The sequence below is a fragment of the Dendropsophus ebraccatus genome, chromosome 11 (assembly GCF_027789765.1).
Source record: "Dendropsophus ebraccatus isolate aDenEbr1 chromosome 11, aDenEbr1.pat, whole genome shotgun sequence".
Lineage (NCBI taxonomy): Eukaryota > Metazoa > Chordata > Amphibia > Anura > Hylidae > Dendropsophus > Dendropsophus ebraccatus.
Window position 1 is genome coordinate 37054590 of NC_091464.1, and position 12234 is coordinate 37066823.

Consider the following 12234-nt stretch of genomic DNA (forward strand, 5'->3'; position numbering starts at 1 on the left):
ATATGGTCTGTATCCATGTTTTCCAAGACTCGCTAGGAAGGCTGTTATGTATGCCACTGTATACACCTTAGTTACATGTGTTGATAATAAGCTCCTATTGTAAGAAAATCACATACTGTGTAATGCATACGATTTTTTGTTTTTAAAACCACCACCATCATGTTGAATAGCAAATTGTATCCTGGAGATTTTCCAGCACATACACCTAAGATGACTGGCAAATGTCAAGTGAATAGAGCCACAGGGAGAAATTTATCAAACATGGTGTAAAGTGAAACTGGCTCAGTTGCCCCTAGCAACCAATCAGATTCCACCTTTCATTGCTCACAGACTCTTTGGAAAATGAAAGGTGGAATCTGATTGGTTGCTAGGGGCAACTGAGCCAATCCTACTTTACACCATGTTTGATAAATCTCCCCCCCCCCATAGTCTTCTGGCAGAGTAAGATCTATGTATACACTAGTATGATTTTGATCAAAACATCTTTGCATGTAAATGGAGCTTAAGGGTGGCTTTACACGTAGAGGATTTCAGAGGATTTCACGCTGCAAGTTCCACTGTGATTCTCAGCACTGTAGTTTTGAATAGGTTTGCATACTCGCAGCGGAATTTTCATTCTGCTGCGAGTATGTAAAGCGCCATCCCCCTTTACCCACCTCAGCCAGGTGAATACTTTACCTGTCTGCGCTCAGGGCTGCTTCTGTGGTCCTGTTGTCCCGCTCAGCCAATCAGTGCACTGTGTCGCCACAGCCACTGATTGGCTGAGCGGGATGTCAGGGAGCCACAGAAGCAAGCCAGGTAAAGAATTCACTGGGCACAGGTGGGTTAAGGGGGATGGCGCTTTACATATGTATGTAAACCTATTCAAAATGACAGTACCAGGAATTGCAGCGTTTTTTGCCGCGGAACTCGTAGCGGATTTCATTTGGTTTGTGTAAACCCACCCTTAAAACAAAAAGTAGCAAACATGTCACTTCCTGGATAACATGGTGATGTCACTTCCTGGATAAAATGGTGATGTGACGACCCGACTCCCAGAGCTGTGCGGGCTGTGGCTGCTGGAGAGGATGATGACAGGGGGACACAGGGCACTGGAAGGACACTGTGACATCACCATGTTATCCAGGAAGTGAGGCCTTGATGTAGTAGTAAGTGCAGGGAAAAAAAGCACTTTATGTGCATTTCCCATAATAAGTGTATATTGGGGATTTGTATAACTTGTGGGGGACAGTACAATACTTTAATTTAAAAAAAAATTGCCAGACTTTTCCCATTCCCTATTCCTTTGCAGTCACTGAGGTGTCAGGTCTCTCAGTTGCAGTCAAGTTGGCTGTACTCAGGTCTCGCCACTGCTTTCTGTCACCAGCATTCAGGGACATCCTCCTTAGAAGATGCAACTTTGGCATGACCAGTGTGACTGCAACTGAGAGTCCAATGTGGATGTAACCTAGCACAATTCCAATGAGCAAATATAGTAGAAAACCTAAAGATGTTGAATCCATACACTCCTTAGTAACTTTTAGTATCTGTATTGAATGTGTAAGTCTGCTGAAAAGATGCCACAGAGAAGTCTTCTGTAAAATTAAAAATATGTGATGCATGAATGTTAAGTGTAATATATAGGGTTATAATTCATAAACTAAGGTGAGTTCATTCATGGACCTCTTCTCTTGCGTTTCTCATCTTAGGTTTGCGATGTTAAAGAATTAAATGCTAAATGCGCAGTTCCAATCCTACAGACAAGCAATAGAATTAGCATATTCCACCAATCTGAGCAGCCTGGTGTAGAAAAGGTGTTAATTGGTAGAAAAACTCTTGCTTGGATGCTAAGTGTGTGAAGGCGAACATAAATAGGTAACAAATGAATAATCAAAGACTGACTCTTTTCTTGACACAGCCTACACATCGAGATTTTAAAAGTATTTTCCTTCATTTAATGTGTCAAGTTAAAGTAGTTAGCAGTGAGGTGGGGGATGCTTCATATAAAATATAGTCTTCAGAATTGTGAATCTATTTTAACTCTACCTGTTCTGGAGCATTATATCCTGTATAGTGTACTAACTTTTTTCAGGTGACATGGATATGCTGCAGCTTTTCAGCAGGTATATCCACAGCAGAAACTCCCTGAAGATTTGTCACTACAAATGTTATGTTTAAAAATAATTTAAATTTGCAGTCGTGGGTTTAGCAGTGGGTGTCCTTCAGAGCTATACATAGGAGGATTTCCCCACATATACCTATGGCAGATGCTGGTAGGGGACATACTGTAGGCTTCCATGTTGAACAAACATATTCTGGGCGGCATACTGTTCTTACAGTATATGGCTCTATGGTACTTTTGGCCTGACAGGTAAGAGGGGGGTCTAGGGATCACTTTACTGTATACACTGGGAGCTCTCCTGGTATATAAGGTAAAGGGGCACTGTGAGCTGTGTAAACCTGACCTACCAGAAAAGGTAGCAGTAATGAATGTAATGTGTTTCAAAGAAAGATTTTTTATTTTTTTTTTACTAAAAAAAAAAACCCTTTCTAAGAAATATAACAAATAATGCTTTTCTTTTACCTCGGCCTAAGGAATATATCTGCCTAAATAAACCAATAACCATAAGAAGAAATTTATTGTGTCGTGTTCCCATCCAGCTTAAGTAGTTTACTAAGGTGGCAATTGTCATACATATATTTTTGTGTATCTGAAATGCAGTTTATAAAGGAACAGAAAGGTCATTTTGTCTCTACAGTTTATCCTGAGCATTGATTGTCTTTTTTTTTTTTACCCTAAAAGCACAGCAGGGACGAGTAGGCCATGATACATCAGCTTCCCAAATGCTACATGGTTCACTGTCTCAACTGGAGGGCAGGCAGGCTGCATCCACCTGCCGGAGGGCACTTTGGCCCCCTGTTTGCTAAACAAAACCTTAACACCGAGCTCCCAGGGGGAAAAGCTGCAACTATCGTTTCAAAAGAGACAATGGAAATAGAAGACCCTGAGAACTGGCCGAGCTGAAGCCTCATTTCTGCACCCAGCTCCATTATCACTTCATGACACTGACAAAGCCAATTGGCCTTGTTAATTATTTCAGATTTACTCTACAGATCATGGCAGCTTGTATCATTTAGCACTGTAGACAGCAGCCTAACCTTTTATCTTACACCCTCCCTTGGAGAGGGAAAATGGAATTTACACTTTTTTCAGGAAAGTGGATTATTTATTTGTAATGGACTTACAATAAAAGATGCCGAAGATGCTGGGAAAACCTTATACATTTCTACCATTGTATGATATCAGGACCCCGCTATTCAGAATGCATATTTACTAGCAAAAACCTTATTTTTCCAACAACTGTTGACATTTACTAAGTGCGATGTGTACTTATTGTCCTATCTGAACATTTGACATTACAATTGAGCATTATGTGTAATACACAATAAACTCATAACATTTATTTTTTTAGCAAGGCCAATGAATGAAAAGAGCATGAAACATGCAAAAAAATATTTTTTTTTTTACTTTAATGGACACAAGTTGTAGCCAGTGCTGCCACCTAGAGGCTACTGTATTATTTTTTTTTTCTCATGGCTATAAACTAAAAATGTAAGTAGTAATTTATCAACATATGAATTAAGAAATAATATGGGTTGCACCTCCTAGTCTAAATGTTACAGTAGCATTATTAAGTGGACTATAGCTACTGATTCAATAGCATACAACTCCGCCCAGCAACGCAGGAACAGAAGAACAACAAAAGCATAAAAACTTTAAAATAAAGATAGCCATTCCTGGTGCAAGAGGCAGTGTTTCAAGTGTCGCAGTGCTGGTTACATGCTGTTACAATCAATGTTTCTAGGGGAAAATACATCAGAAACGTGACAGTTTTATATGATTTTACACAGAGGCTTAAAGTGTCACTTTTGTTATAAACTTTAAAGTGACGGTACCACCAGGCCCAGGCAGAAGCACTGGAGGCGGGCCGACCCACCCTTAGTTGGAAGAAACCCCAGCCCCTCCATGACATGACTCCATTATAACCAATGGAACCCTATCATAGAGGGGCTGGGGTTTCCTCCCACTAAGGGTGGGTCGGCCCGCCTCCAGTGCTTCAGCCTGGGCCTGGTGGTACAGTCACTTTAAAACCTAAAATCAACAGTAGATGTGATATAAAGCAAGTTTGCAATTTACATTCATTTTTTATTTAGTTTTTAGTCATCATGGAAAACATATGACTTTTCTCCTCAACGAGTCTATGCACAGGAAGTGCAGTGTTTCCCAGACCACCTGAACGCTCACAGGGAAGGCAGTCGTGTGATTTACGGACGCATTGAGCCGTGACACCCTGTACACGTCAGACTTCATGTGCTTAGGCTAGGTTCACACTGCGTTTTTTGCATGCGTTTAACTTATCAGTTTTTTGCAAAAAACCGGATGCATTTGTGTGCATCCGTTTTTGACCTGTTTTTCCATTGACTTCCATTATAAAAAAAATGGCTCAAAACGGATGCGTTTTTTTTTTACGCACAATAAAGTACTGTTGACACTACTTTTTTGACCGTTAAAAAAAAAAAAATCCGTTAAACGAATCGCAAAAACGCAGTGTGAACTCACCCTTAGACTCTTTTTCTACCAGCACAAGACTAAAAATCTGGACCTGGATTTCTGGTAAGTATAGCTTTGTTTTACAGCATGATAACGTAAAAAAAAATAATATATATATATATAATAATATATATATAGCAAACTTGCTTTATTTCACATCTACTGTTGATTAAGATTTCGAAAGGTATTTCGACAGGTACACTTTAAAGGGGGTTTTCCGGCACTACACAAACATGGCCACTTTCTTCCAGAGACTGCACCACTCTTGTCTCCAGTTTGCAATTAAGCTCCATTCACTTCAATGAAACTAAGCTACAAAACCAACACCCAAACTGGAGACAATAGTTGTGCTGTCTCTGGAAGAAAGAGACCATGTTTTTGTAGCACTGGATAACCCCATTAAGGAGGTACAGCATGACAGCATGGTCTATAGGTGCATTATTAGCTTGGCAGTATTTGTGACTGTCATAGTATTCCATGAAGAAAACCACACACGTCCTGCCATTTCTAGCAGTTACTGGCTGCAATGGCATACAGAATATTTTTTGAAATAGATGAAGTCCCATCAGATGTTTAAGAGAAAAAGCACAAACCCGTTTTTTCTTGTGATAAAATTTGTTATAAATAAAGTAACGCTATGGCTCTCTGTCATCACCAGGAGATCTGGACTGTATTCTAGTGTCTTGTTCAAATCTACGAGTGACAGTGGTGAATGTACATGTGTGGGAAGCCCCCATGTACATTTGCGTACACAAACAGTATACATAACTATAATTTATATATATATTTTAACACACACAAACTTGCCTAGTAATCTATAAGACTTTTGCACAGGGCAGTCTCAGTAGTTACCTTATAATGTTATACAATCTTTTAACCACTTTTTTTTTTTTAGTCTGACCACATACACAACACAAAGGCAACTCTTTCTGTATGACACTGCCCAGCAAGTTATAAGGTTAGGTTATAAGGTACAACTAAATTTGCTGTAAAATGTCAGGGGACCTCCCAGATTACTAAAACGTGTCTGTCATCAAATGTTACCATGTAGTCGCCTTCTGTTTCATGTTGCTCTCAGCAAGAGCAGATTTCTTTTTTATCCTGTGGCCACCTGCAAGTGGTCAGAGTAGCTTTTTTTTTTTTTTTTAACAAGATGTGCGGGATGATCAGAAACTGGAATCACCTTTTTGTGCAGATTATAGGGAAATTTGTCAAAATTACTTTGTTATCCACAAACTTGTAAAATATGCTTAAAACTCTTCATTGAGCTCTATATCTTATGTCACTGGTCATACATACCTAACCATGCAGCAATAAGCGCAGAATCAATCCCGTCTATGGGCTCACAAATTCGAGACACTACTGGGTGAACTTGTTGTGACAGGTAGTATTGTGTGTCAATGGAAAGGTTGTCTTGTTTTTGCAGCTGTTCCGGAGCATATGCTCTCTGGCTGGCACTCAGATTTGACCCATCCTACATGAAAGAGAGACAAGCACATAAGGTCTATTTTAGAGAGACTAGAGCGGCAGATTTATGCTTCCTATCACCACAGAGGTCAGAAACAGGTGCTAACCGTGGTATTTAATAATCATTTTGCTAATGTCTGGCCCACAGAAATTCACAGATAATAAATTTTTGACAACCTTGCAAGCTAAGGCTCACAGAGCATCAAAGCTGACAAAGGGAACATGTCAAAGTGGAAAGCTGTACTGAACTGTGTTACTGCTGTAGTTACATGAATCCCTGGAAAGGTTAAATAGTACATTTAGTACTAGCCAGAAAAGACATGGGAGTTAAGAGGAGTTGGATGCTGGTCATTCAGCCCTTTCTGTGTTACATCATCTCCACAGCAAATACTGCACGTATAACCCCTCAGGTTGTCAGTGTTACAATGAGAGGCCTGGTACACGGCAATACAGATACAGTACTATAAAAGTAGTGTAAAATCAGTCAGAAGATTTCAGGGTTAAAGAGTAGCAGTCATGAAAAACAACTTTGCATATTCGGACAGAGAAATCATTATCTAATATATTTGTAATTCAATTTGTTTAACAAAAAGCTGTTTTGTATGTGTAAGTCAAAGTTATAACATTGGCCACTAGTTTTTTTTTTGCACCACTGCCCATTATCAATGAATGCTTGTCAATAATAACAGCACTTCTGACAGTGACCAGGAAGTGGGAGAATCATGCTGTCAATCACAGTGCAGAAGGCCAGCAAAAGACATCGGGGAGACAGAGACATCATTTTTTGACCACACACTTGATGTGAAAAAAATAGCACTATTTAACAAGATTAGCGCAAATATTACTCATATAAAGCAATTTTTGATTGCAAAGTAACGGTAAGCCCTTTGACCTAACCGCTATCTGACAGCGTCAGCAGTTTGGAATGTGAATATCATGTGACAGATTCCCTTTAACTTTTAACCCCTTGGAGTCCCATTAATAAAAATAAGTCATATGTAGCCCATAATGGCACCAACTGCAAGTTGCCCCACAAAAACAGGCAACAAAAAAAAAATTACATTCAATTTTATATGAAAAATATGAACTTGGTATCACCATCATTGTACAGACCACAGGATACGGCTGTCATGTCATTTACAACCACAGAGTGACTTACCCCTCCCCAAAAAATAAATGGTCATCATATGTACCAAAATTATTTTTAAAGGAGGGGGGAAAATAAAAAAAACACATGGTACCACAAAAAGAGGCCCTTACATGACTGTCAATGAGAGTGAGAGACTTATTAAAAACATTTGTTAAACTTTAGAAAATCTTTCCATCTTCTGACCCAAGTACACACTGTGTACTGTTAAAGGCCAGAGAGCAATGATCATAAGAGAAGTTGATGCCAGTTCCTTGCCAATCTTTATTAAAAGAAAAAGGGACACCATGAACATTAACTATACTCCATTGACAAGGGAGGATACCAAAATAATTTCATTTTCTATGTCTCTCTCTTCCATATTAGCTCTAACTCTTATATTAAGAAATTGTATAAATGAAAAGGTAATCAATTCTTTAAAATACTTGGGCATAGGTGATTACCTGGCATATGACATAGGAGACTGTATCGCCAGCTTTCATTTTTCTTCCTCCTTGGGAATTTATCCACAAGGCAACATGTACATGAGGCAAACTTTTTTTGTCTGGATAGTCCTGTGGATCCTTTGTTAGAGCCTAAAAGGCATATAAAAAATAGTTATTAATGATAATGTTAGACGTTAGAAAAGCCGTATTGGAGTTTTGGTTCAATAAAGGGGTCTTCTGAGAGTTACAGGCTGATGGCTGGGCTTATTACTAGATGGGGTCTGAACTCTGCTTTTTGGCAGTACATATGGATCATAGAGGAAAACCCCTTTAGTGTCACTTCAGACGTACAGACTCGCAGCGTAAATCTGGCTGCGAGCCTGTCAGGTCCTGGCAGTTCACTGTCACAACATACTTGCAGCGGCCCCATAAACCCTTCAGCTCCCGCTGCTGCCGCCACCTGCTGTGTCTGTATACATTACCTGTCCTCGCTGCACGGGGCCCCGACGTACTGCTCTCCCGCCCGGCCAATCAGTGTGTTGCCTAGCCGCAGCCACTGATTGGCCGGGCGGGAGAGCAGTGCGCCGGGACCCCGTGCAGCGAGGACAGGCAATGTATACAGACACAGCAGGCGGCGGCAGCCGCGGGAGCCGAGGGGGTTAAGGGGTCGGCAGAATTACATACACGCAGCGGTCGGAACGACCAGATTTATGCTGCGAGTCTGTACGTCTGAACTGACCCTTAAAAGGTGAAACACAAAGTCTAACAAGCCATTTAAGAAAATATGGAACATGAACCAGGCAATGCAATCTTGTTAGGCTGTTTACCCCACATTGGGAGAGCACACCAAGAGTCCTTTAGTCATAGCCAGGAGACAAATTGATGGCCAAAAGGTGCACATATCCAGTGCACAAAGCTGCTGCGAAACTACAATTCCCATCATGCCTGGACAGCCAATTCCCAAAGTGTGACACCCCCCGATTTACTATAATAAAATTAAGTAGCTAAAATAAAATGCTTGAGGGAAAAATGATGGAAAATGTCTCTTGTAGTTAAAGAAAAAATGCAAAACTAAATACAGCTGAAGGTTTAACTCTCTCAAATTTACCCAAGGCCAAAGGGAACATACGGAAACATTAGTCCCTCCATAAGTTTACCTTATTAATCTCATACTGGCTAATGGGGATGCCACCATTAATCACGTTTTCTCCAATCTCCATGAGTTTTTTCTGGATGTTTTCTACTATGGTGTCTCGGGGCTGATCTGACAGGATCTGGCTAATCACATAGCTAGAAAGGAAAAATAGAAAATGAAATTTTAAAGTTTTTCCAGAAAACAAAAGCAGCAGAGATGAAGAAGTGATCTGCCATAGCTGCAGACATTACCCATCACAAGGGTGAGCTAATTTGACTGAATCAGAAGCTAAGGAGGTCAGTGGAAGCAGGTGGAACATAATTGGGACATCAGGAACAAAAGAGACAATTTACAACCTTTCTTTGAACAAATGAAATCAGTGAGATAATCAGTGCAAGTTAAGTGATAATTCTCCGAGAAAATAAAATAGCATCTGAAGCGGAGCGGGGACAATTCACAGAGAATGAATGGGAGACACTTTCTACAAGACACTGGCTCTTACACATCAAGGCAAATTCTTTAGTTCTGTTTTGTTTCATGAAATGTCACATGAATGAAGAACTCGATAAATGGTCAACAATTGTCATTACAGGTCATCCCACCCACAAGTCAGGTTTCTTAAACAGCATTCATACCCAGGCAAATCTCAAGACTAGTAGTTTCTCCCTAGGTACAGTACTTGTGTCTTGATGACCAACACAATTTGGAGGATTTGCGATAAACACAGGTCCCTAGACACCTTACACTTTGGTTGGCTGAACCAAGCTCTCGTGGGGGTTTGGCTGTTGGTATGGGGCTCCCCTGATTGACCATCGACAGATTATGTAGATGGAAATAGACATAGGTATGGTTATGGAGACCGGGGCCAGGTGTGATGGAAAAATCACTGACCGACCCCTTTGCTGTCTGAGTGATAAACTGCAGCTAAACCCTTCCTGTAGAGAACATGCTGAACATTTGTGTGTATGGGGAGGACAGTCGTCATAGGGTCATTTTAATTTCAGTTGCTAATGTTAGCGCAAGAAGAGAATGAAATAATTATAACAATCACAATCAATTTCCTATATAAAACAGGACCAATTTAAAAACATAACAGTAAAAAGAAAATCCAAAGTTAAAAAAACAAAACAAAACAACTTTTCTCTTTTAACCCCCATGGTCCACCCTGTGACACTTTCCCTCCATGTTGCAAATAAGCCAAAAATCTCTAATTCTTATCTGGAAAGCAAGACGAGGAAAAGAAGTTTTGCTCCCACAAAGGGGTTTAGTCTTTGGTTCGCAGTAACATATCTATCTCGTTTCTAAACATCATTGATATTTCTCAAATCAGAGGTGACCGAAGTATCTATGCCCCATAATAGATCCCCCTCATTTCCTGTGACCAGCTTTCCTGCCAAGCATTTATTAAAAGCCCCTGCAGAGTTAATTCATATAACTAATACTGGAAGTTAAAAAAAAACCTGCACATACAGAGATGAGTAACAGCGGGTGAAAATAAATGGTAATTAAGCCTAAACTAATTTGTTATGTTACCTTAACAACATTTTTGCATTTTCCTTGAGCACAGAGTAAATACAAAGAATCATAGCAAGTGCCGGATCTCCTCAACATTTTAAAGGGGTTATCCAGCGCTAAAAAAACTTGGCCACTTTTCCCCCTACTGTTGTCTCCAGTTCAGGTGCTGTTTGCAATTAAGCTCCATTTACTTCAATGGAACTGAGTTTCAAAACCCCACCCTAACTGGAGACAACAGTAGGGGGAAAGTGGCCATGTTTTTGTAGTGCTGGACTTCTCTTTAATGAAACCCTCCACCTTAAAGTGAACCCATCAGTAGATAAACAGTGGTGTAAAAGAGGCCAACTGGCTAGAAAGGGCTGGTCCATCAGGATTACAGACATACTTTTTTTTGTCCTTTCCAGATCAGAGACATGGGCCTTTTTGGTAAATAAATGAAGCTCAAAAGCCCAGGGGGTGTTGCTCACCAGTGTAAAAGCAAGGAAAGTTCACTCCATGCCCTCATATTTACTAGAGATGATCGAACAGCACTGATTTTATGATTCGTACGAATTCGAACCCTCGGTATTTGACTCCCGCAGTGTTCCCGTTCCGTGGGGAAGGTGGAGACAGCTCGAGTCCCACCTGGAAAAAAAGAAAACAGCCTGGGCCATAGGTATTCCACCTTTCCAACGAAACGGGAAGACTGCCGGAGTCAAATAACGATGGTTTGAATTCGTACGAACCTGATCAGCAGCGCTGTTCAATCATCTCTAATATTTACCACCTACTCCAGTTGGTCAACAGTCAATAAATAGAGAGAACCATGTGCCAGATTCTTGCCATGTTGGGCTTTTGAGCATAGACACCAGAGCCTTCCATTGATGCATGATGCTGGTTCACTTACTGTCAAAGGGACTTGGCTGAGTGAGTACTATATAGTAATCTATGCAGCTCCCGTAGAGAATGAATAAAGCGCCAACTCACATGCTTCCTTCCAACACCTACTTGGTAAACCTTTATATACTCCTAGGTGACAAATATTTGGCACCAAAATGTTAGGTGCCGCTTTAATATTAACTACTACTTATCTAGATTAATTAAAAAAAATATCCACACTATGTAAGACATAAAAAGCAGTGTACACTTATTTAGTTAAAGTCTGCATTACTTGATGAAAGACGCACATATTTCAAGTTTCTTAAGCAGCCTTGTTGTCCCTTTATTACACAATGTGCACAATTGATGTATTTTGTCCCTCTTGTGTACTGCAAAATACCTCAGATGTGCCATTGTCAACACTTAAAGAACATGTGATTCATACCACTAAATCTGGAGTCCCTACTGCCTGTGTTTTCTTTGTCAAGCCGGAGTCCCTTACTGAGCTGTAACAAAAGCACACAGCATTCAATATTTTCATATTTGTTATTGTGCTTTTTACAAGATAGAACTGAGAGGTAGCACTACGCAGCAAAGCAATTTGAGTTTATTGCGAGTCCGGTCTCCATAGACAGACGCAGCATTTTTGGAATTCTATTTTTCAAGCATTATCTGTTTCTATTCTAAACGGCCATTTTAACATTTCACTATTGTGTGTGGATAAAAGGCTGACGGCAAAACTAACGCTGATAAATAAGTATGCTGACCCATAAATAAGCATCATAGATAGCAGATAGCTATTTAAAGTCATAGCAATACTGAAACATAAATGGCATGTGCTTGCTTATATAGTCTTCCCACTCTACATGGTAAATGATTAAAGTCCTAAATGTTGTACAATTTCCGTGTGCTCGTATCTATGATGAAAAGAACATAATATACACAGCTTGCTTCTCACAACATATTAAATGTGCACATGACTACGCTAGGATCTTCTCTTTTCTTTTAAGATTCCTCGAATATATTTAAATTATCAGAACTAGAGAATATAATATATCTATTAGTAACTAATGAGTTCAATAAAGATAAAGGTCAA

The 12234-nt window shown here is 40.0% G+C and overlaps 1 protein-coding gene across 4 annotated transcripts in view; it reads right to left on the minus strand.

The window, feature by feature from the left end:
• POLA1 (DNA polymerase alpha 1, catalytic subunit) overlaps nucleotides 1-12234 on the minus strand; it is a 200685-nt gene that overhangs the window by 104811 nt on the left and 83640 nt on the right. For all 4 annotated transcript variants that reach the window (XM_069944819.1, XM_069944821.1, XM_069944818.1 and 1 more), the window contains exons 29-31: nucleotides 8788-8920; nucleotides 7649-7780; nucleotides 5891-6065 (exon numbers count right to left, since the gene is read on the minus strand). In XM_069944819.1, coding sequence (XP_069800920.1) covers nucleotides 5891-6065; nucleotides 7649-7780; nucleotides 8788-8920 — 440 coding nt within the window. The remainder of the gene's footprint in view (nucleotides 1-5890; nucleotides 6066-7648; nucleotides 7781-8787; nucleotides 8921-12234) is intronic.